This window comes from Balaenoptera ricei, chromosome 6 (genome assembly GCF_028023285.1).
Source record: "Balaenoptera ricei isolate mBalRic1 chromosome 6, mBalRic1.hap2, whole genome shotgun sequence".
Classification (NCBI taxonomy): domain Eukaryota; kingdom Metazoa; phylum Chordata; class Mammalia; order Artiodactyla; family Balaenopteridae; genus Balaenoptera; species Balaenoptera ricei.
The window spans coordinates 105,723,697-105,748,037 of NC_082644.1; the positions used below are offsets into that span (position 1 = coordinate 105,723,697).

General features: G+C 44.7%; 1 protein-coding gene across 4 annotated transcripts in view; it reads right to left on the reverse strand.

Annotated features, from left to right (window-relative positions):
- ASTN2 (astrotactin 2) overlaps positions 1–24,341 on the reverse strand; it is an 895,599-nt gene that overhangs the window by 455,012 nt on the left and 416,246 nt on the right. For 3 of the 4 annotated variants that reach the window (XM_059925469.1, XM_059925466.1, XM_059925468.1), the window contains 3 exons: positions 11,295–11,379; positions 10,705–10,779; positions 9,819–9,956 (listed from right to left, as the gene is read on the reverse strand). In XM_059925469.1, the coding sequence (XP_059781452.1) occupies positions 9,819–9,956; positions 10,705–10,779; positions 11,295–11,379 (298 nt within the window). The remainder of the gene's footprint in view (positions 1–9,818; positions 9,957–10,704; positions 10,780–11,294; positions 11,380–24,341) is intronic. The other variant, XM_059925467.1, reaches the window with a different exon arrangement.

Below are 24,341 nucleotides of genomic sequence, written 5' to 3' on the forward strand. Positions count from 1 at the left end.
CAGTTGCCATTAAGCTAATTTGAACTGGGTTTCTCTCTCCTGAAACCAAAAACATCCTGACTAATAAAGAGCAGAAAGGGTTTCCATGCAACAAGTGGGAGGAAGACATGGTGTCATGATGATGGAGTAAAGGTCTTGAGATCAGAAGCCTTGTGTTCAACTTCCAATTCATCCTCTTATCAGCTGTACTATTTAGGGTCTTAGAACATCAGCTCCTTCATCTGTGAAATGGGGGGGGGATAAAAATAGCCTTGGCCTTGGAAGATGAGTGCAAGGAACACATATGAGATGCTATATAAAAGCCTCTGCCCAGTCAGGCATGCCCAAAATGCTGCTTCTATTGCTGTCTTCAGTGTGGAGTCAGGACTGAAACTCAGGCATCCCAACTCTCAGCCCAGTGTACTTGCCAAAAACTCATACTTTTATGTGTCTTTCTCCCTTCTCTCTCTCTTTTTTCACTGAAAGATCTGCAGTCCCATTTCAACATCAGAAGTCCCATTTGAAAAGTGTTTAACTTCTAATGCAGATATACCAAGTCATTTCTCAGTTTCACTGTATCTACAGAGCCTTCCATAATTCAACATCAAATATTTATTATTACATTTATGAAACTTTTAATAATTTAGCATCTCCTGCATGTAAGAGAGAAGCTTAGCTAACTGGTTCCCCTTTATCCAACTTGGGTCACTTCAATATTTATATTCCAAAGTCTCCGTTTGAGTTTCATTTAGCAGAGGCTGTGCCGTGGGCCTCTGCTCCAGTTGACAGTCAGCGCCTGCTGCAGCCTCCCCAGTGGCAAAGACTAACAGAAATCTGGTGCTGAACGGTGTTTGAAGAGATTTACTGAGCCTGGGCAGAAACTCATCCTAATAGACTTCACTTTTATTAAGATCACGAAACTAAAATGAGGGGAAATATATATGTCGCTGGGCTCACTGGCTGAATGACAGGCAGCAAGGCTGTGAAGGGATGTGAGTAGAGAGCAGATCCATTTGGTGGGGAGTGTGCAGGTCTTTATATTAATGCTTCTCGGAGGGGCTTCATTCTCCTAAAAGAAGGGAGGGGTGCAGTGGTGCAGGGCAAATTCCAACGCCCAAATCCCATGAGCCCAGCTGTGAGTGCCAGACAGATGCCCTACTGCCCCCAAAGTCTCCCCTGACCCCCATTTACTCTTCCACGAGCACGGAATGGACTTCCACACACACTCAATGGACTAAATGGTCAACAAAGAGGAAGACAAAAAGTCCAATGCACCTACCCCTTAATCTCACAGAGAACCCCTTGCACCAACGGTAGCCAACATTTACTGAGCTCTCACCTAACGGGTTGAATTCAAACCCTGATTCTGCCACTCATTGCCTGGAACATGTTGGGCAAATGATTTAAACTTCTTGTGCCTCAGTTTCCTCCTCTGTAAATAGTAGTAACTCCATCACTGAGTCATTGGGAGGAATCAGAACTAATGTATGTGAAGCGCTTAGACAGGGCCTGATACAAAGTAAACGGTCAGTACCTGTGAGTCATGATTATATCTGACTACGGGGCTAAGAGTTTAAATGTATTATCTCATCAGTTTGCAAAAACATCCAAAGATACAATCGCAATTATCATCCCCATTTACAAACTGGAAACTGAGGCTCAGAAAGTTTAAATACCTTGCCCAAGGTCAGCTAGTAAGTGGTAGAGATGGGATTTGAACTCAGGTAGTTTGACTCCAGAGCCTTCACTATTCTCTTTGCCCAAATCTCCCTTCTTCTGTGTTTCAAGCAGGTTAAGTGGGTTGCCTGTTGAAGTCCTCTTGTCCTTTGGGAAAAGAACGTCTGTGTGAGTAATTGGTGAAGCAGGGGAAAGTGGGGGAAGCTTCTTGGGGCTGAAACTGTCTAATAAGGGCTTCAGAAGCCCACCCCTGTCTCAGCATCTCCCTGGGAAGGAAAGTATGCCTCTCGGTTGCCCACCATGCAAACACACACATACATACACACACACACACACACACACAAACACACACAGAGTCACTCATTTGCAAAAGCTGTCAAGGTTGTAGGGAAGGCAAAGGCAAGAAGTCTGAGTTTTACTCACCTCCAATAGGAGGGAGCGTCTTGAGTATCAAATCACACAAGGCCTCCATTATGGGGCTCCCCCAACCGGAGGCTCTGCTGCCCTGGGCCTTCCCATCCAGGTGTCCCAGTGTGACACATCACCTGCCTTGGCCGAGCCTCACCCCTGCCTACCCCACACACCCTGGTGTTCCGCTGCTCTTACCCTCCCTTACTTCTGCTGTTGATGCCTAAGGAGATCAAGAGGAATGCAGGGGATCCCTTCTGTGTCCACTTCTGGGCCTTGAACTACATCTTTTATCACCTTAACCCAACTGCATCATACAGTGATTTCCTTATTTGTACTAAAATGCCGACTAAAACTTCAAAAACTTCCCACGATAGGGTACGCGTTACGTGTCAGGTGCTGTACTAGTTACTCTGTCTACACTGCATAATCCTAACAACAACCGTCTGAAGGAAGCATAACAATCTCTATCTTCCAGGTTCAGAAATGGGGGTTGGAAGAGGTAGACTGACTTGGCCCAAGGAGTTCAGGGAGCAATTGTGGTGCCAGGATTCGTATCCATATCTGTAGGATTACAAGCCTATGCTCGCTTTCCTACGCCCTCTTCCCCTTCTGGTCTTTACATTTCCAGAGCCTACACAGTGTCCATCACACAGGGAAGTACCTAGAGTGCTTTTGTTGAGGGTTTCACCTTAAGACGGATGGCCCACGTTTCCAGAATACACTGTAACCGACTTGGGGTACTGCCTGGGCAAAAGCCAGATTCTGATATCTGTAGCATCTACACAGGAGCATCTGCTGGGGGCCCTGGCGTGGTGAATATACTCTCCTCAGGTGCCCTCAGAGTTTTTGCTGTCTCTAGGCCAGGTGGCCCAGAACTGAGGAAAGAGGGGGAGAGGGAGAAAATAGCATGAGGTTCCGTCTCCTCTCCTCTTCTCACTGTATTCTCTGCCACGTGCCCCTTGGCACTACCCACAAGACACACTGACCTGGACCCTGGAAGCTCCCGCATCAGGCATGCCACTTCAAGACCCCATGCCTCATCCATGGAGCGGACATCCGTGGGTTTTGCCTTTTTTTGTTGTTGTTGTTCAGCATCTGTTTGCTGCCTGTCTTGATTCCCCCCTGCTTTCCCCCCTATCCTACCTGCAATCTCAATCCACAGGGTAAAGATCCCCCTATCCTTGCTGGTTTGAGAGTGGGTCAGTGACCTAGGTCTGGCTAATTTCAGGCATTGATTTGGGATATTGGCAAATGTCCCCAGATAGGCCAAACAGAAGCGTCATAGCTTAGAGGTGAGGAGCATGGAGTCAGGAGTCAGAGTCTCAGGATTCAAATCCTGGTTCTGTCACTTACTGGTTGTGTGACCATGGGCAAGTTATAAGACTCGCTGTGCCTGTTTCCTCATGCATGTAATAAGGCTAATAATGGGTAAAGATTAAACGAGTTCGTTTCAGCAAAGCACTTGGGACAGTGCCACATAAGGAGGAGCTCTCACTGCTGTCACTCAGTGCCAGGACTTTTGCTTAAAGCTTGGGGAGACAGGACATCTCTTTACTCTGGCAATGCCCCACTGAGGCTGTAAGCTTGGAGCTGTTGGTGAGAGTGTGCCCGAAGAGCACGTTAACCCAGAGGAAGACAGAGATGAGGGATGAAGAGAGACAGAAATACTGAGTCCCAACAACACTGTAGAGCATATAAATCCCGCTGGACCCAAAGCCCTTGCCACCCTGGAGTTTGCAAGCCCTTCCATCCTTTGTTTTCTGTGGCAGCCAGGTGAGCCTTTCTTTCTTTTGCTGCCTAGTGCTTTATATGCATATGTTAGTGGGCATTAGAATCATCTGAGGACTTGTTAAGCCAGATTACTGGTTAAACAAGATTACAAGGCCCACCTCCAAAACATCTGATTCAGGTCTTGGGTGACATATGTGTCTCCTGCAGCTGCTGGAATAAATCACCACAAACTGGGATGGCTTAAAACCACCAGAAGTCCAACATCAGTACTGTGAGGCCAAAATCAAGGTGTTAGCAAGGCTGCACGCCCCCATGAGGTTCAAGAGGGAGAATCTGTTCTTTGCCTTTTCCGGGTTCTGGTGGCTGTTGGCATTCCTTGGCTGCGGTTGTGTCACTCCAATCTCTAGTTCCCTCTTCACGTTGCCGACTCCTCTGTGTGCGTTCAATTTCCCCCTGCTTCTCTCTTACAAGGGCACTTGTAATGGTATTTAGGGCCCATCCAGATAATCCAGGATAATCAACCTACTTTAAGATTCTTAACTTAATCCCATCTGCAAAGACCCTTTTTCCAAATAAGGTAACATTTACAGGTTCTAGGGACTGGAAACTGATACCCTTGGGGGTCAATGTCAGTCTACCAGAGATGGAGTCTGAGAATCTGCCTTTCTAACAAGTTTTCCAGTGAAGCTGCGGCTACTGGTCCAGGGACCACACTTTGAGAACCAGTGACCTAGTGACTTCCTGCTAATACCTTGCGATTTCCCTCAGAGGTCCTCTCCTCTGTGAGGCCTTTCCTTTACCTCCCATGTGAGTTTAACCACCTCCTTCCTCCCTTGGGTCCCTTCTCTGCCCTGAACTTTTCCTCTAACCTTTGCAAGGGTCACAAAGTGCAACACTGTTTTGTTTGCAGTTTTGTCTCAATGCCCCAAGATCTTTGTCTTAACATTTCTCTGTCTCTGATACCTAGCCTGGCACATGGTAGGTGTTCAATAAATTCTTAGTGCTTGGAATCGAAAGGCCAAAAGAACAAGGAACTCATCTTAATTCTATCCAGAACTAATTCAGTGTGAAAATTGTCACCAAGTGAGCAATGCTGGCTTGTATTCTGATGTCCCATTATTCTTTCAACATTGTGTGGGAACTAACAGTGTTTCACCATTTCATTTTCATTGATTTGAGATCACAGAAAAATCACTCAGGGGCTCCAAAAGCTGGGCTTTGCAGATGATTATTATTCCAACCATAATAGCAATTCTTGCATCTCTCTTATAAGAAGAATCAGCTCTTGGTGAAATTGTGAAGAAGGCCCCGTGTGTAGCAATAAGTGTTGTTTGCCATGTTCTCTCTCCATGACTATCTTTTATTTCATCTCTCAAGTCAGTCTCTTGTTCCGTGCTCCTTACTACACCATGAGATCCCTGAAAGCCAAGGTGGGTCTTATTCATCACAGTATTCCTATGGTACCTGGCACAGTGCCTGGCACACAGGAGGGGCCCAGCTAAGGTTTTCAGAATTGAAAGGAATCCGCACGCAATTTAACTAGAGTTCGCTCCTCCACCTTTGTAGCTGACATCATTAGTGTCTCGAATGCTAAAAATCTCATTTCCAGCAGCTTCCTGCTGGAACGGGCTGAAGAATGGGAGCTGTCCAGGGGAGAGTTCTTTTCCTCGGCCCTTCAACCCTTCATACTTGAAAGCCTTCTCTCCCACCTTAAATTCCACACAGACAAATCCTATGCACAATTCAAGGTTAACTGCCAATGTTCTCTCTCCTGCAAATACTTTTCTAATTCCTTTGGTCAGGAATTCATTCTTCCTTTTCCATCCCCAAGGCACTCTATGTGTACCGCACATGTGTCTCTTCACTCATTCTGCAAATATTTCCATATGCATAAAGCCGCTAGAACTACCACACCATACTAGATGTTATATATTCACTTAAGTCTTCCTCAAACCCCAGGACAAAGGGATTAATGCGAACTCTCAATGCTAAGACCCTATCGATTTTAAGGTATGTCATAGATTGGATGTGTCCTTTCAGCAAAAGAAAGAGAAAAATAACAACAAACGTAATAACTGGTGCTTCTAGAGAGTTCACCATGCACCAAACTCAGTACTTTACAGGTATTATATCCTTCAATTCTCAGCACTCCCCTATAGGGCATAGATAGTCTTCTATCCACATTATCCACAAGGGCCAACAGAGCTTCAGGAAAGCTCATGCAGGAAGCAAGTGGTGGAGTTGGGATTTGAACTGACGCAGTTCAGTTGGGCTCTATATAGCCTATGCTTTTTTTAAAAAAATGAACACCCTTACCTAATAAACTTTATGTTTAATCAACATATGGCATGCATAGAGAAAAGTGTGCAAATCCTATCTGTACAGCTTGATGAATTTTTACAGAATGAACACACCCATATAATCACCACCCAGATCAAGAAATCAAATATTACCAGCATGCTGGCATGTTTCCCTTGAATCACTGGCCCCTCCATCACCCAAAGGTAATCCCTCTTCTTTTTTCTAACATCCCAGATTAGTTTTTACTGTTTTTTTGATCTTTATTTAAACATACATATTCATTTGTGTCTGGCTTCAATAATTCAATCTTATATTTGTGAAATTCATCATTGGTGACGTGTGTGGTGGTTGTGTTCATTAATCCTGAGCATTAATAACATTCCGTTGTTTTGTTTTATTTATCTACTTATTTTATTTATCTACCATCTTGTTATTGATGGGCATCTGTGTTTTCTTCCCCCAGCTTTATGGCAGTACAAACGAATGCCACCATCAGTATTCTTGAACATATTATTTGTGGTATCCTATTTGTAGGATATGTAGATGTTCAGCTTTAGTAGATACTGCCCAGTAGATTTACACAGTGGTCACACTAACTTACGTTCCTGCTATAAAGGTACGGTAGTTCAGTTGTTCCATATTCTCACCAACATTTATTATCATCAATTGTTTTGGATTTAGACACCCAGGTGGGTTGAGCCTTTACTTTTGACTCTAACTTGCTCTGCCTCCCCTAGTTTGAGATTCCATACTTTCATAGTAATCTGTCACAGACTTAAAAACAAAACCAAAAAAAACAACAACCGGGAAAGCACCTTTTCATTTTCCTTCCCAATCCTATTGGAATGCTTATCTCTTCCTTTCTGACGTTGCTTTTTCCTTTAATCTCTCAGTTGTGATTCTGTGGCATATTATTGGCTATCTATAATTATGATCTATTATTTATTAATTTCTAACATAGCATCTGACTGAAACTTATTAATTCTTTGAATGCCCAGGATATGCTTGCCTGAGTGGTGTCATGTCAAACAAGGTTTATTAGTGCAGCTTGGAAAACGCAACCTACATAGCATGGATTCTTTTGAATCGCAATGATTGCAATCTTTTATCTACCCTTGCAGTGAAACCAATGGGTATGTGAGAGGTAAGATGAAGATAAGACTTAAAAGGCTGTCTGCAATTGCTCCAAGCCCAGACAAAGACGTGTGGGCACCCCAAGCAGGATAATAATTTAGTGACTAATCAAACCAACATACTTCAAATATTTGAAATACATTTCAAATATTCTTCAAAGGGTTGAGAAGAAGGACCCATAATTGCAGAATATCATCCCCTCTCCCATCCTGAGCAACTCTGCTCTGGTCCCAACTCGGTGAAGGCACACCCTCCATGTAACCAGGCACAGCATTTTTAGCAGTTTACAGCATCTAATTGTTACTGGATCATGCCCTTCAAAGGTCTCACCCCCTTTCAATTTACTACAGTATTTCTTCCAACTACAAACAATATTGTCACTGAAATAAATTCTAGTACTATACTTTCCTCAATTTTGTTTTACTGTTTCCAAAGATGTTTCAGAGTCCCTGTAGGTTGATATTCTGTTCTTCTCCGTGTCTGGTTTGCTGTTTAATGTAATAATTCAGATTGGAGCAGAAAAGGCAACTGAATTATCCTACAGACCATGGTCATTCTCAGCAGTATGACATAGTACTCAAAGTTCCTGACTCTGCCTTCCCCACCATCACCAGTTTCTACTTGAACTCTATTGTAGTGGGAATTGAATTTATCTAAAATTGGTAATCCTGTACCTTTGGGAGTATATTATGTACCAGCATTTACACATACTATTTAATTAGTACAACAATTCTTGGGAGGTGTTTCAATGAAATAGTTAAGAACATGGGTTCAGGAGGTGGAGAGATCATAGCGTGAAGCTTGGTTTCACTACTTACTAGTGAAGGGATCACCTTTATGCCTCGGATTTTATTTTTTTTAATTTGTAAAATAAAAATAATGTTAGCATCACATTTGGGATTGATGTAAGAATGTAATGAGATCATGTTAGTAAAGGGTTTGGGAATGATCAATGGAGATGAGTTATTATTATTAATTATGATTATTATCATCATCATATTCTGTGAGGTAGGCACTGTTATTATCCTCATTTTGCAAAGAAATGGAAAGTTAGTAAGTTGCATGTGGCCAGAATGATATAGCTCATCCATGGTAGAGATAGTACTGTAACCCAGACCTATTTGACTCCAGAGGGAGTGTTACTATCAGCCAGTCTGACATTTATAGCTTCACTGAAATCACACATTCAATGTCAACAGTACAGAACTCTGAGGAAAGCTAGTAGAGACCTTTTTTCAGTCGATTTGAGACACGGTCGTAGGGTCTCTTTGAGAATAATCCTTCAACCAGATGGTCTTTTCTCCATCTTTAAAATATGTAATGCAGAGAAACCTTAGCACATGCTTTACTAAAGTCTCACTGACCTCAATTCTATCAAAAATGGAAATAATGGTAATTTGCCATGAATCAATTTGTGTGTGCATGAAACCATCTTAGTTCTTAGTAACTACCACTTCATTTTCTAAGCGCTATCCCTTTAATTTTCTATCCTTTTTAAAATTACCTCTTTGGAGAAATACCAATAAAAAATCATGCTGTGTTCATCCCTCCATGAAATGTTGAGAAGGTGAGAATAAATAAATTGTAAAGCAAGAGACGTGGGTTCTAGGAGCTTCCTATCAAGATGCCGTGGATATATGATAGCATCTTAAATTCAAAATGACCCAAAGACAGCTAGACATTAGAATAACAGTCACTGGAAGTATGAGGGCCATGCTTCCATTTTCCAGTTCAGGAGCTCATAAGCTGTGTACAAGCCAGTTCCAAAAGTAAAATCAGAGTCCATTTTATGTAACATTTAAATTCTAGAATTCTTCCCTTAATCAAATTGGGAGGGGGAAAAAAAAAGAACCTCCATTAGAAAGCTCCAGAATAGTGCTAGGATCAGATCTAAGACCACTGGTATAATTAAATCAATAAACATTTAGTAGCTGTGCGATATGTACTGGGAACTGGGGATTAAAAAGCTAAATAAGTTATTTTCTTTGACCTTGAGAGATTCGCCACATAATAGGACAGAATGATATGTAAGCAACTAATTAGAACACAGTAGAGTCAGTCTACAAGGAAGTTAACTACAAGGTGTCAAATGTGTAAGGAAAGATGTAATCTCCATCCTTTCATGAGTAAAAAAACAAATTCATTTGACCTTGACATTTCAAACCTATGGATTAGCCCAAAATCTGTTCCCGGTATCTGAGTCATGAGAGAAAGCACCTCATTCTCCAATCTTTTACCTTCATGACTCTCCAATATACTATTAAGTAATCATCTTTTATAAGAGAAGATCATTAAAGATCCCAGGATGAGCCAGAGAATGTGGTCGCCTCTCTCATGTTTTATATAAACCCCAAAGGAAAGTAATTATGTTGAAATATAAAGGCACTGAGGCCCACCATGGAGGTCACTTTCAGGAGTGTGGAGCATGGCATATTGGACAGTGTTTTTTATATATCGACTAGGCAACTGCCTACTTCAACAACATGAAGAGTACTTTTCCACAGGAGTTCCTGAGATCCCGAAACAGAGGGGCTTCCAGGGCTCTAAGAAGCCCGTGGTACAGGTGCTGGAGATGACATCCCTACCTGACATCTGCAGGGTCTTCTGTGACGAGCACATCGGTCTTGCAGCTGGCCAGGGGGTTGATGGACAGCTCCACGGGTGGGACCACGAAGCTTTTGCTGACAGGAAGCCAGAGTCCTTGGCCCAAGCTGAAAGTAGACCTGCAATGTAAGAGTTTCCATTGGGGGACTCCCTGGGAAGCAGAGACAAAACAGAAAAAAGGGGCCCCTCCACCCTTCCCTTCTAGAACCTTCTCTCACTCCCCCACCCAACTGAGTCCCCTGCATTCTCCAAGGCATAATGTTGGCCAACTTTGCCCAGACTTGGATGGTCATTTCTTCACTCTGTTAATCATTTAGCCCATGCACTGTTCTATGTTGCTAGTTTTATTTTCCTGAGTTTAAATCCTGATTCCCATTTACCAGTGGGCTTTGTGAGGAGAGGAACTATTTCAGCTCTGCTTTCCCAAGCAGTCCTGATAGCCAGCAGGAGGACCAAAAGTGACTGCTAAGTCAGCAGGGGCAATCTGCACAAAGGTTAAGAGCACGGACCCTGAATCAATTTCAACCAAAATCTGACTCCCAGTTCTGCCACTTAATTTGCTGTATGTCTTCATCAGCTTAGGTACTGAAGTTTCACACAAGATTTCATGGTAGTGGCAGGAAGAGGTTCTATGGCTATAGAATATTTTTAAACCACTGGACTAGATAATCAGTAATGTCTCCTCCAGTTCAAGTATCTCAATTTATGTCTATACCAGACAAATGGGAATTAGATTCCCATAGCAACCTGGGCCATTGCATGCCGGAAGTGCACAGGCTCGATAAACTAAGGAGGTGCGTAACTACACCTCCTCATTAGACCCTTCTCCATACCCCAGTGTCATGCCCCAACAGACTGTCAACTCACCTGAGAATCTTTTCAGGGGCTTGCTCCCCTGTCACCAGATCATAGCCCCTCTCGAGTGTCGTGTAAGGCCAGGGTCTGTGGGAAGAATTGAGACAGGGAAAGAAAAAGGGATAGAAGATGCTATTAGTCAGAAGCAGGTGGGATACATATGTGGACACTGTTTGGAGTAGCTTTACAAACAATCAAATTTTGCAGAGGTAATTACTGGGTAAGACTATTTATATTATAAAAGGCTCCATTTCACGGAAGGACTCAGCACTTCAAAGTCTACTTTGTCCATTTTGGAGATTATGTATAAAAAACCCAATTCTTCTTCATTAGTCCACTCAAGAGAGTGGTCTTTGATTACCTATGGTTTGGGAGGGTGAGCTAAACTTCAGCCTTTGTTCTCTAGAAGATTCATCAATCATGTACCTGTAATACTGAAATGTGATTCAGTGGGAAATAGGATTCACTTTCCATCAGGCTTTGCAGGGACACAACTGTTGCAGAGGAAGAGTCCTCTTTGTGGAGCAGTTTGGGGCATCTGGTAATGCCACAGGGAAGGTGGGCCCTCCACTGTCTCTGCCCCGATGTCCTTGGCCACTCACCCTTCACTCTGTCCCCAGTCACTGCGCACACACAGGTGTCTGTGAACCGGGTCAGGGGTGTAGCCTTCATGACAGCTGCACTCTCCTGTAAAAGAGAAAAGGATCTTGTGAAATACTGCCTGCCCTTCTTTCTGGTTTCCTTGTTTTCTTAGAAAATAAAGCAAGGTGGCTAGTTGTAGAAAAGGTCACAGAAAGAGGGTGTTCTGGTTTACCTGCCACTGTGGTTAATAAAGAGTTTATTCATTTGTTCATTCACTCACTTATTCACTCAGCAAGCCCTGACCACACTCCCTGCCAGGCTCTCTGCTCAGCCCTGGGGATGCAGAGGTCAAAGGTACAACCCAGATGCTGAAGGAGCTCATGGCTTAACGAGGGAAACAGAAAGTGACCTGGTGGCTGCACATGGAAGTCCTATTTTCAAATATTTAAATTATGATAAAGTACACTTGCACGACAAGTGTAATCAGGAAATTGAATTCTCTCCACCTGAATGAACTACTCATGTTCATTTGTAAGCCCCAAAACAAATGCCACCTCCTCCAAATACCTCTGATTTCCCCTTTTGGAAAAATTATTTTCATCTACCATCTCCAGATTTTATTTTGTTTTGTTGTTGTTTGTTTGTCTTAATGGTTTTACTCTCCTCTTCCCTCCTCCTCTCATTTCCCCTCTTGTCCCTTCCCTTCCATCTATCCATCCATCCATCCACGTATCCATGTGTCATTGTTTTCTGGCCACGCCTTACACTTGGTTGCACACATCCCCACTAGCGTCCCACACTGCCTTAAGTATATTTTCCCATTAGCCAAGTTCATTCTGGGGGCACATGTCTTGTTTCCTGGTGTATCTTCAGTGTTCAAAATTCTGGAAGGGTCCTACCTCCTTGCTACTATTAGTCTTGCTTCACTGTACACTCCTTAAGATTGGGGGATATTTTTTGATTCAATTAGTTGTTAGATTTTCCTAAGATGTATTTGTGGAATGTTCCCAGATGCTTTACCAAAAATAGATTCCATTAAAAAACCAAAAATAGATTCCATTAAAAAAAAGTTTGTGAAAGACTGTACCATTCCTTAGTGCCAGTAGAGTATGATTCTTCATGAGGGTGATAACGTATACAGTTTTCCCTAAACTTATTTCACCTTGGAAGGCTTGCTGGTGAAACAAATCATAGGATTAGTGTCCTGTGGAACACACTTTGGGAAACACTGGTAGGAAGTGCCCTGGCTGAACTCAGTGCATAGAACAGTGTAGGTGCTCAACGCTGTGAGTTGAATGAATAATTAACTATCTATGGCTTTGATCAATTTCCAGACTACTGCTGTCACGTTGCCATCTTCCTCATCTTCTGGTAATCACATTCATGCACATACCCAGATGAACCTGCAATTCTTCAGTCCTACAGTGATTCTGGTTGGCTTGACCCAAGCGTTTTCAAATTATGTTTCATGGAAACGTCTAGCTCAATGGGGGAGATTTAGGGACTTTGCACCTTTTAGATTTTAATGTTCCTTAAAAAGTTTTATTTTAAAATCTCTTTAATAATAAAAAAAAAATGATGGCTAAACGCTCAGATATTATATGCTAGAGTTGAGGACACTGAAGGGCACTGTCACTTTAAGTCTGGTTGCCAGGTAAACAGATTTTACGCAGGCCTCATTAAAAAAAAAAATTCTCCTGTCATCTTTGTTTCACTGAAGAGGACCCTGAGACTGTGAGTCCAGGTGCTAACAAGCTCATGCTTTTTACAACTTCAAGTCTTGTGAATCAGGATTTTCTCAACCTTGTGCCACCAAAACAAAACATAGCAGTGAATAAGATGCTAGGGTAACACAGTTCTACAACTATCGCCCACAACTCCTGACTTCTAAGTGTTTGTATTTATGGAAGAGCCTTATTGTTTTCACTGATTCACTATAAATGTTATACATTTGACCTTATACAAAGTATTCCGAGTGTCAACAGTTTAATTTGTTTTATGCATTCCAACGCTGCTTAATCTTTGTAGGTCCAGCACCAGCAAGTATCTGGCAAACAGCCTGGGCTTAGTAAATGTTGGTTGAACTAAAAGAGTAGTAAGACAGAATATGGAGAAAAAAATGGGTCAGAGAGAGTATTCACAATATTCAGAATAAGACTGTTAAAAGGAGAAAGAGAAGAGAAGGAGAGAGATCTACCTTTCCCCTTCTCTGGATACCTGGTATATGAGAGGGTGCTGTTTGCAGGCAGAGATGCTGTCTATAGTTCTCCTCTCCAATAACATCCCAGGGTCTTCCACCGAACGCCTGGGCTGTAAGTACGTGCAACCTAATGGACTGATTGATTGTTGCCAGAGGTAAGGAAAATGGACGGAAGGAGCTGAGATCCTTGAGGTTTGGATGAGAATAATCGACCAAAGTGGGAGGGGTAGCAGTCACTAATGATGTGTTAAAATGCAGCAGTCCCTTCATGAAATATTCACCACTTTAAACACGTCTAATATTAAAGATTAAAAGTCCTGGGATTTGTCCTCGAGACTCCCAGGACTGATTTATGATCTGCCACAAGCCACAGCCTTCATGATTCATGATGGGAGAGGTAAAGCGGTTACCTCCGGCAAAGGGACGGGAAGTCGGGCTGGGGTGAGCCAGGAGCATGGTGGGAAAGGAGGCTCTTTCTACTCCAGGGAAAGGGCTGAGGTTCCTGTCTCTCCTCTCAGTGACTCAGGACAGGGCACAGGTCATTTTTTTCCCCTTTCCCTCCTTTTGGGAATATTAGTGAAAATGAGAAATCTACACAGAAAAAGGGCACTGCTGTATTTTTCTCTTTTCGTGTGTGCTTACTAGGCAAGTTTCCCCTGCCTTGGAACGGATCATTAATTACTGCCGCTCACTGTACAACAAATATGTATTTTGCAAATGAGAAGCATCCACCCTGGAGGCTGCGTGGAGAACAGGAAGTGAGGCAGAGGGAAAAGCACATGAGTGCTGGAGACACACAGAACTGGGTTCCAATCCTTACTTTCTCTCTCCCTAAGATGTGTGGTCTTGGAGAGGAAGTTGCTTCATGTTTTGAAGAGGTCTCAGTTGTCTCATCTATAGAATGAGAATGACAGTTCTGCTAATCTCTCAGAGCTGATATAAGAATAAATTGAAGTACTGAAGGGTAAAGCTCATGGCTCATGTAAAAAGCGAGTAGACGCTCAACAAATTCATTCCCTCCTCTTTCCCTTTCATTCCAAGATGGCAACTGGGTTCTGACATATGCTGACACATTAACTCTACGGACACTGGGTAGGTAACCTCCTCCTTGCTGGGACCTAGTTTCCCCATCTGCAAAATGGAAGCTTGGAGTAGATGTTCATCAGTTCTGGGCCCCAGTGAGAGCCAGTCATTTCCACTGCCTTTCCGAATCGCTCACATCTAGTTTTCTGAATACCCTTTGTTTTAACCTTAACTCTGATCACTCTTAGCATTTGGGTTGGGTGTCTCCAGCAGGATTTTCCCTCAATGCCATGACTGTTGGCTTTATTGGCTCCCATTTTCCATTTTGCTGGCTCAGCGACCTCTCTACTATTCACAACCAAGCATTTACTTCTTGCAAGATGCAAGCCTCTGACAGCGGGAGCTGAGGATTAACCCCTTCCCTGGGGGGGTCCCATCCTCAATCCTGCCTTGGTATACCCAGGCCAGCCAGGCTGCTGAAGATCAGCTCTCCAGGGACATACGTTTACACGCTTTCCCTGTGCTGACTGTGAATGCCCGCGCTCCCTGACTCTCTCACCACAGCAGATGCTCCCTGGAAAAACGGATGGGCCCCATCCTGCTCACCACTGCGTCCAGCACCTGCTGCCCTACCCGGTACATAAATAAATGAGGGGGTATCCTTCACAATAGTAATGCCTATGCCTATAGGATAGGGACATTTTGCCTATTTTCCCCACTAAACTGGGAGTCTCTTGATTGCAGAAACCTTTTCTTAATCATCTCCATATCCTAGTAGTCAGTATCATACCTGATGAAGGGTAGGTGACTCATTTGTTGAATGAATGAATGAATGAATGAATGGGTGAGTGAATACGTGAATTAGTGAATACATAAATATACGGTAATCATCGTGAATTCAGGTTGAGTTCCTTTAGCATAATGATGATTCTGCTGAAGACTGGAAGAAACTTTCTTACATCCATGACAGGTATTTGCCAAGGAAATGGAAAGTGTAAACATGAATGCTGATGAAATGGCTAAAACAGAATTTCTATTTCACATCAGAGTAGAAAAAGGCTCATAAAGATCATCTAGTTCAAATCTTCCCAGCTTCATTTTTCAGATGGGGAAACTCTGGCTCAGAAAGTGAAGACAGGGCTTCCCTGGTGGCGCAGTGGTTGAGAATCTGCCTGCCAATGCAGGAGACATGGGTTCAAGCCCTGGTCTGGGAAGATCCCACATGCCGTGGAGCAACTGGGCCCGTGAGCCACAACTACTGAGCCTGCGCGTCTGGAGCCTGTGCTCCGCAACAAGAGAGGCCGCCACAGTGAGAGGCCCGCGCACCGCGATGAAGAGTGGCCCCCACTTGCCGCAACTAGAGAAAGCCCTTGCACAGAAACGAAGACCCAACACAGCCAAAAATAAAAAACAATAAATAAATAAATAATTAAAAAAAAAAAAAAAGTGAAGACATTTAGCCAAATAACTGTAATAGCCTCTTGGCCAGTCCGGATTAGCATCCAGGACTCTTGGTCATTACCTCAGCGTCCTTTCCACTACACTAGTGGTCTCAGTACTTTAATACACCCAGCAACATTTTCTTGCATTTTTTTTTCTTTGTACGCCTCTGACATTTCTGAGTTTCCTATAATGTATCACATTTAAAACCAGAAATTATTTTTTAAATATGATGATTTTTAAATACCCTTAACACCTTAAAAACATATATTTATAAGTGATTGGTAATGTAGACCTTAACAAAGAGTTTAATCTCTTCGTTAAAGTGGCTCCCATAAGGGAATTCAACTAAGTGGATTTTCATTGTGCTAGTTACTAGAACGCTATATTATCAGCTATGGATGAGTTGCATCGGTTTTAAAATATTCACCCTTTACATCTCTCAACCCCCATTTATCGAGTTCTCATTTTATGTTACATGTGTTCTCATTCCATAAACTCTTGGGTGAGAACAACGGAATCCCTCCATTATGAACAATCTGAGTTTCTCTTGTGTGGGGCTCCCCTAAACCACTTCAAAGCAGACGGTGCCTTCGTGCCAATCATATGAAGCCAGCGGACTGGTGAAATAGTTCAGAGTGTGCGCCCTAGAATCCTCTTGTTTTGTCCTGGATCTGCCACTGAGAACTTGCATGAACTTCAACAAGTTGCTTCACCTCTCTGAGTTTGTTTCTTAATCGGTAACGAGGCTGATATCACCTATTTGCTGGAAGATCGGTGATGCATTTGAAAAGTCCTCAGCACAGTCTATGGCGTATTTCTCCTTGCTGAAAACGTCATTAGCTATATCAGTGTTTTGGTTATTTTTTTTTTTTTTCCTGGACAGGAGGGGCCACTTTAGCATCTTGTTTTACTGGAAAGAAAAGGTGCTTTCTAGATGAACGATGGTCTCAATTTCAAGGTTTGCCCTGTGCAAAGCAAAGCGAAAGGAACTTCGGTTTCTTTATCTGTTTGTTTGGGGCAGCTTGAATGAAATAATCTCCCAGGCTGGTCCCCTGTTCTCAGAAACACCTGTTGCCTTGGTCTATGGTCTCTCCTAGTGAAGGACACACAGGTACGAATAAGGGCGTCAGCCAGAGGGTCTTGCCTCCTCTGTCTTCCACAGCTCAGAAGAGCTCGTCGCCTGCCTGTGAGAGTACGAGATAAGTGCAAAGACTTCTTCCCAATCCCACCCGGTGGTCTGGCTCCCCTCCTCCCACCCTGTTATCCCCTTACGATTCCATTTCCACTTGCTTCCGACTCAGTCGTCACGTATCATCGCAGGGCAGGGACACTGGCTGCTGTTCACTGTCCTATTCACGCTTCTTGTCGCTGCAGCTTGAAAAGGCCTCACCCCGGGCCTCAGAACAGTGAGTGTGCATGTCATCCTTCCCTATTCTGACTCCGACGGGGCCCCCGTGCGCCTCTGCACTTCTGTGTCGCTGCAGCCCAGCTCAGGGCCAGGCATGAGGTGGGGGAGGCATGCGTTGGGCATAACATGTCGGGGGGTGTGCTTTGTGCTAGGAGTGGTGGAAGACGCTTGACATATGTTATTGCATCTCATCTCTCAGGCCATACCCATGACCAGTACCAGGAGGAAGGCACTCTGTCCTCACTGTAAAATAAGGAAACTGAAGCTCAGACTCAACTAGTCACTTGCCCAAGGCTGTAGAGTCAGGTCTTCAAAGCTCCTGCTTTCATACACTCACAAACATCACAGCAGTAAACATAACCACAAGGGCAAGAGCAAGGGGAGTTGCCTTGAATTTGACAATTCTCATGAGCGAGACACAGGGGTTAGGGAAGAAGAGGCAGCTCCAACCCGCCCACGTTGAAATTGGCATCCTGCTGATTTCTAAAATTCCACTATAACTAAAGGTTAAGAATTGCTCTTGCAAATAAGCCCTGTCCAAAAGCAAATAAAAAGTAAATACTTTATATATGGATTGCATTGAATTAATAGGACCCACATAATGAAGCGTTGTTGGGCTGATTTCTAGCTAGCAGGGGTAAGCCTCAAGGGAAGCATCATACCTTCTGTTAATTGAGCATCTACTATGTACCAACCTTACCCAAGTGATTTTTGACATCCATGACAACACCGGGAGGAAGATGTCACTGGCTCCTTTAAATGATATGAAACTGAGGCTTGGAGAGAGTGAGTATGCTGCCGAGACTTGTGAACAGAGGAGCAAACGTCCAAGTCCAGGACCTTTCTGACTCCTTCCCAAGCCACGTGATGGCTCTCTAAGAGGACATGCTTTCAGAGAGTCTGGACAGGCATAGGAGATCAGGGGGTGCTGAAGGAAAATTTGTCCCGTGGTAGACTGAATTATTGGTGTCAAGTCCTCATTTCTCTAGAGTAGTATTAATGCATTCACATCCTTGCCATGCCTGATTGTGAGAAGAATGAGATTTCTTCCCTATCCTGTCTTCAGGCTTGGCTTAGGACTTGCTCTGGCCAGTGGGTTGGTAGCAGACATGATGCGAACTAAAGTTTGAACTGTGCTGTGGCTGGGCTTGCTCTCTTGCATTCCTTCCTCTTGCCATGAGAAAACCACATTCCAAGCAGTGGCTGGTCCAAGGAGGATGAGGGTTACATAGAACAGAGGGGACGCAACCTGAACTTGGAGCCAAGTGCAGCTGAGTCCCAGGTGGATCAGTCCACCCGGACGTGGAACAAAGGGGAAAACTGCTTAGAGCTGTGGACAGTAAATACCATGGTTCTTGTTATGCAGCATCAGTGTAACGAAAGCTGACCAATGCACCTTAAACCTGTTATTTCCCTTTTCCCAAACTGGAAAAATCTCTGACTGGACTCTATTTTTTTTTAACCCTTAGTATCCAAATGGCACCTGAATCCCACTAATTCTACTCTTTTTTGTCACTTGGATCCATTTCTTCCCATCTCTTCTTGGTGCAGGCCCTGAACATTGTCCATGCGCACTACGGAAAAAATCTTATCACTGGAAACCTGCTTTCAGTGTCTGCCCATCAATCTGAGTGGTGGCCAGTTACCTTTTCAAAGAACAGTTGCACCCATGGCTCATCTTAAAAACTCTCCAGGGGCTTTCAGTTGCTTTCACAATACACTTCATATGCCCTAGTCTAACCTTCAAAGTCCTTCATGACTGGCCCAGGCAATCTTCCCCCTTATCAATTACTCTCCCTCTCTGTACCTTTCCTGCTCTAACTGCCCTTGAGTTTCCCGATAAGAACAGGGCTGTGTGAGACTCAGTTGCAGACCAGGACCTGCTTCTTGCGGCAGGTCTGCCCTGATCCTAATTCTTGAGAAAAGCAGAGCCTGAGAATTGGAGAGGGGTGTATTCAACAGAAGAGAGACCAGGGGTTGAGAGGGAATATGAAATGAAGGGAAAGTTAAGTGGCAAAATAATTATTTAGAGAAGAAATGAGATCATTTGGGCAGTTTTGAATGTAAGCAATGTCATCAGGGAATACACTGTACAGTGCTGACCCATCTGCCAACTTGGGCAAATCACTCCACTTTTCTAGGCCTCAGTCTTCCCATCTGTAAAATGAGTAGCTAGTACTCAGAGATCCCCAAACAGCCTTCCAAACCTTGTTCAGATTCCTTGATTCTACCTCTAACATGCTCTACTCTTGTGTCTTGAAGTCAGCATTTCCCTAGGGATTGGAGGGGGAGGCAGGGTATGTATGGAAGGGTTGGGGGTTTTGAAAATAGAGGCTTGGGAGGCAGAGAAACATGACTGGAGTGAAATAACAAGAGGATATAATTCAGACCTTTATGAAGTGAAGAGGACTTCTTTAGACGTCAACTCAGCCAAACGTGCTGAGTGACCTGGGCAGGTCCCCTCCCTCCCTGAGACTTGGTTTCTCTATCTGTACAGTGAGGAGGTGGGTCTTGATGACATCTTTAGGAACCTTGTGTGTGTGTCTCTGATGTCCCCTTTTTCCTTACAATGCTGGAGTGAGATGTTTTGGCCTTGTTCTTCCCAAAGCATTTGAGACAAACTTGGATGCCTGCATTTCAGCTGCCAGGCCCTCATTGCCTTTCATAATCATGCCTTTGAGAGCAAGAAGAAAGAAAAAAATAGAGGCCAAAAGGTTGTGGCGGCACAGGCTGGTGACCGGGTCTGATGGAGATCACAGCCCTTAATCAAGGATACATGGGGATTAACTGGCTATTGACTTAGCTCATGTGGGCAGCCCATGTGGGATGGCCTGGGCCCTGAAAGGCCACCGGCCAGGCCACGCCAGACCCCGACTTCAAGGTCTCAGCCATGGTGACCCCTCTCAGCCAGCTCCATTCCCTCTCTTCCCAGCTTCCTCCATCCCTCAGTGCAACCCCCCACACAACTATCTACAGATGAGTGTCTGGGGGGAACGCATGGGGGTAAGAGACTCCCTTAAAATTATGGCTGATTGAAGATTGAGAGGGGTGAAGAAATCTCACTAGCAGCCTGGAACAGATACAGACGCAGACATCTCCAATAACCAGGAAGGATCTGGTTCCAGTTAAGCAACGTGGGATTACTAAGAGGGATACACAGAGCTGTGTCTGCTGGGCAAGGGGCTGCCATCTCCCACCACCGCCCCCCAACCTCCACCCCAGAGCCTACCTCATCCAAGCTTCTCAGATCAGCCTGGAATGGGTTGAGGGGGAAGTCAAGGGTCATCGACCTATGAAGGTGAATGGCATCAACCCAGAATCAAAGCAATCTGAGGCTGAATCCTAGGTCTACTATTTATGGACTGAGTGGCCTTCACACCAGTGAAGATGGAGGTAATAATAAGAGGGAACTCTGAGATCCCTAACTGCCAGGCAGTGCTGGAACTTCTCTATTTATATTAATTCATGTGACCCTACAAGCCTATGAGGCAGGTTCTATTTTCGACTCCATCTTACAAATGAGGAGACTGAGGCCCAGAGGGGTTAAGTAACTTGCTTACCTAGAGTCACAAAGCTAAGAGGATCGGAATCCAGTGGGCCTGGTTCCAGAGACAGTGCTGCTGTCTCCAGGCTGCAATACCTCTCTCTCAAGGGGAAGGAGGAGTTTTCCAGACAGAGGAAATGATGGGTGCAAAGGTAGGTCAGGGCACAAATGGGAAATCACAGGCCCTTTTGTTTCTCTAGATCAGCTGGTCAGGCACTGAGAAATTCCACCCTAGTTCCACAGGTGTGGGGAAACAACCCCTGGAAACCCACATATCCCCTCTCAAATCAGTCACTCCCAAATGCCGAATCCAAGCATTCTGCATGGAGAGAGTCAGTTTACAGCAGAGAAGACAGGAACTGGGGTTAGAACAGGCTTCAAACTGCATTTGTCACCCAGTGGCTCTGTGACTTTGTATTGAATATAATTTCCTGTCTCTGGCCAAGACTCAGTTTCCTCAATTCTACACTAAGGTTAATCAGGCCTGCCCTTTGCACTGAATAACACCAAGGATGCTCTGTTCTCAGTATGGGCTCCAGAATCATAACATGCTGTTGCCATGATTATTATTAGGGAGTTGGTTGTCTTAATGTCCTTTCCTGACCATAGCTTTTATCTTGTACCCCTTGGTTATAATTTGGGGAAAGGACAAGTTTAAAAGATGTGCATGGATCTCATTCAGCATGTGTTAATTCACCCAACCACTCTGTGAATCAGGTGCTAATGTCCTAATTTTACAGATGAGGAAACTGAAGCTCCCGGGGTTAAGTGACTGGCCTCCAGATGATAAAGTGGGAAAGCAACAGGGTCAGGATTCAAACCCAGTCCTGCGTGACTTTGGAGTCAGAGCTCCCCGACAGGATGCCAGGTAAGATGGAGGAGTTCAACATGACCCTGTGTCTCACTCAAAATGACCCACCTTGGTGGCTCTCCCTGGCCGCCTATCACACCTGTGCTGGGGGTAGTCATGCCACGGGACCCTGTGGCTCTGTTTCCCCGCCATTTAGCGGGTGGCCTTGCTCAAGGCCCTTCATCTCTCTAAGCCTCATCCTTCTCTTCTAGAAGACGGGGAACAGACGCCTGTCCTCTCCCATTCACAAGGATGCTGTGAGGATAAAATATAGACTCAGACTCATCCTATTCAGAACACATGATGATTAATAACACTGCCATCCCCGCCGCCTGCACAAAACCTGAAACAGCAAAGTGAAATATACAAAATAAATTAAGCAGAGGGTAATTATTCATTTTGCAAAAGAGTTCTTCACTCCACAAAAAAAGAGGCATTGATCTTTTTTTCCCAAGCATCAGCTATCTTTGTGAGTTTAAAGTCAAATTTCATTTACAGAATTAAAGCAGAGTCATGATTTTCCAGATGTGCACAGAGTACAGTGGGCCACACGCATGTGCCCTGCCCATTCTGCCCATGCCATCCAGGCCAGAAAGCGAGGGGGTCCAGACACCCACCAGCATGGACCTTGGCCTTCCTCTATATAGTCGGGAATTGTGGGAAATGGAGAGAACCAGGGGAGGGCATGTGACATCTGCACTCTGCTTCTGAGGGGGTCCCTTCCTCAGAGTGACCCCAGCCACAGCTATAGGCAGGTGATCAGGGTCAGGCCAGCTTCCCGGGAACTGGGAAGATTGTCATTTCCAGTTCCTTCCATCTGGAATATTGTACCATTTTACATCATGTGTATGTTCAGCTGAATCCAGCTCACTTTCACTCCGCTACCCTCATGCCTGATTAAATTCACACGTACGTTCTTGCTCTCACCTCTCCTCCCTGTCTCTCTTCCGTTCTATGGTTCACTCTTTTCCCCCATCTGTGTCTCTCTTTGTTTCCCAGTCTTTGTGTCTTTTTCGCTGCTTCTGTGTCTCTCTTCAGTCTCTGCTTCCCTGTCCTGGCCTTTGCCTCTGTATGCATCTTCATATTCCTCACTGTCTGTCTGTCTGTCCCATTTCCTTTGTATCACTCTGCAGTGAAAATAACTGAGCTTGAGTCAGAGGCCCAAGTTAAACCCCCAGACCCACCATCAATTCCTCTTCCCCAAATAAGAGGTAATAAAGGACAGTCGGTCTGCTTCAAGGGTTAATGCAAAGATAAAGGTTATGTGAGATACGGTGTGTAAAGGTGCCCAGAACAAAAAATACAGTCACATCCTGCTCATTCCAGGTCCCCTCCTCTTCTGCCTCTTCCTCTGGATTTCTCTCATTCTCCTCATTCCCTTCCTTCCCTCTTCTCTCTTCCCTTCCCATCCATCCCGCTCTCTTTGCCCACCTCTCACACGAGCCCACACACTGTTGCCTCTGCCCCCCTCACCCCTGTCCCAGGCAGCCCCCACTTTCTGGCAACAACTTAGTTGCAGGACAGCACAGTTCCCACTCCTAAGATGCACATCCTTCTACAAAACATTTTTATGCCGCCTTTACTGGTATAGGATGGTAACTCATCATGAATCATTAAATTTAAGCAACGTGAGTCCAGGCGGCCTGCTCCCGGCTTCACCAGGAGGTCAGGCTTCACTGTCACGTCCATTTGTGGCCACTTGAGAAATTGCAGCTGTCCGTTCACGGTGCACAGGGCAAGGCACCTGACCTTGCTTGGCTTGAGAGGAGCAGCTTGAATTCCTGGGTGCCCCGTCGTGATGGACAGTCTTGGTGTGCTCAGCATAAAATCCACACACCTCCCTCACTCCCCGTGGTCCGGGAGACACTCATCTAGTGAAGCTCTTTATATCTTTTATAAAAAATTAATTAATTTATTTATTTTTGGCTGTGTTGGGTCTTCGTTGCTGTGCGTGGGCTTTCTCTAGCTGTGGCGAGCAGGGGCTACTCTTTGTTGCGGTGCGCGGGCTTCTCATTGCGGTGGCTTCCCTTGTTGCAGAGCACGGGCTCCAGGCATGCGGGATTCAGTAGTTGTAGCGCGTGGGCTCAGTAGTTGTGCCTTGCAGGCTCTAGAGCGCAGGCTCAATAGTTGTGGCACACAGGCTTAGTTGCTCCGCAGCATGTGGGATCTTCCCGGACCAGGGATGGAACCTGTGTCCCCTGCATTGGCAGGCGGATTCTTAACCACTGCGCCACCAGGGAAGTCCCGTGAAGAAGTTTTAATGAAAAGACCACTTAACACTGTAGCCAAAAGGCTGGGGCAGGAACACACACACACACACACATACACACACACACCCCTCCTATTCAGAGATCTTTAATCATCTACATTGAAATGAAAGCTGCCTTCAGTCAAGAAAGAGAAGAAAGATAGCGTGATGCAGTGGGCTAGCTCCCTAAAGATGGCATCAAATAACCAGAAAAGGCCAGTACTATTGCTAAGTGCAGTGTTTTAAATGGTTTCATGGAGACCACTTCTGCTCCAAAATCTGTCATCACGTCTTCCATTCCATCACGATTAAGTCTTTTGTGGGTTAAGCACCGCCAACACTGGGGGTTCT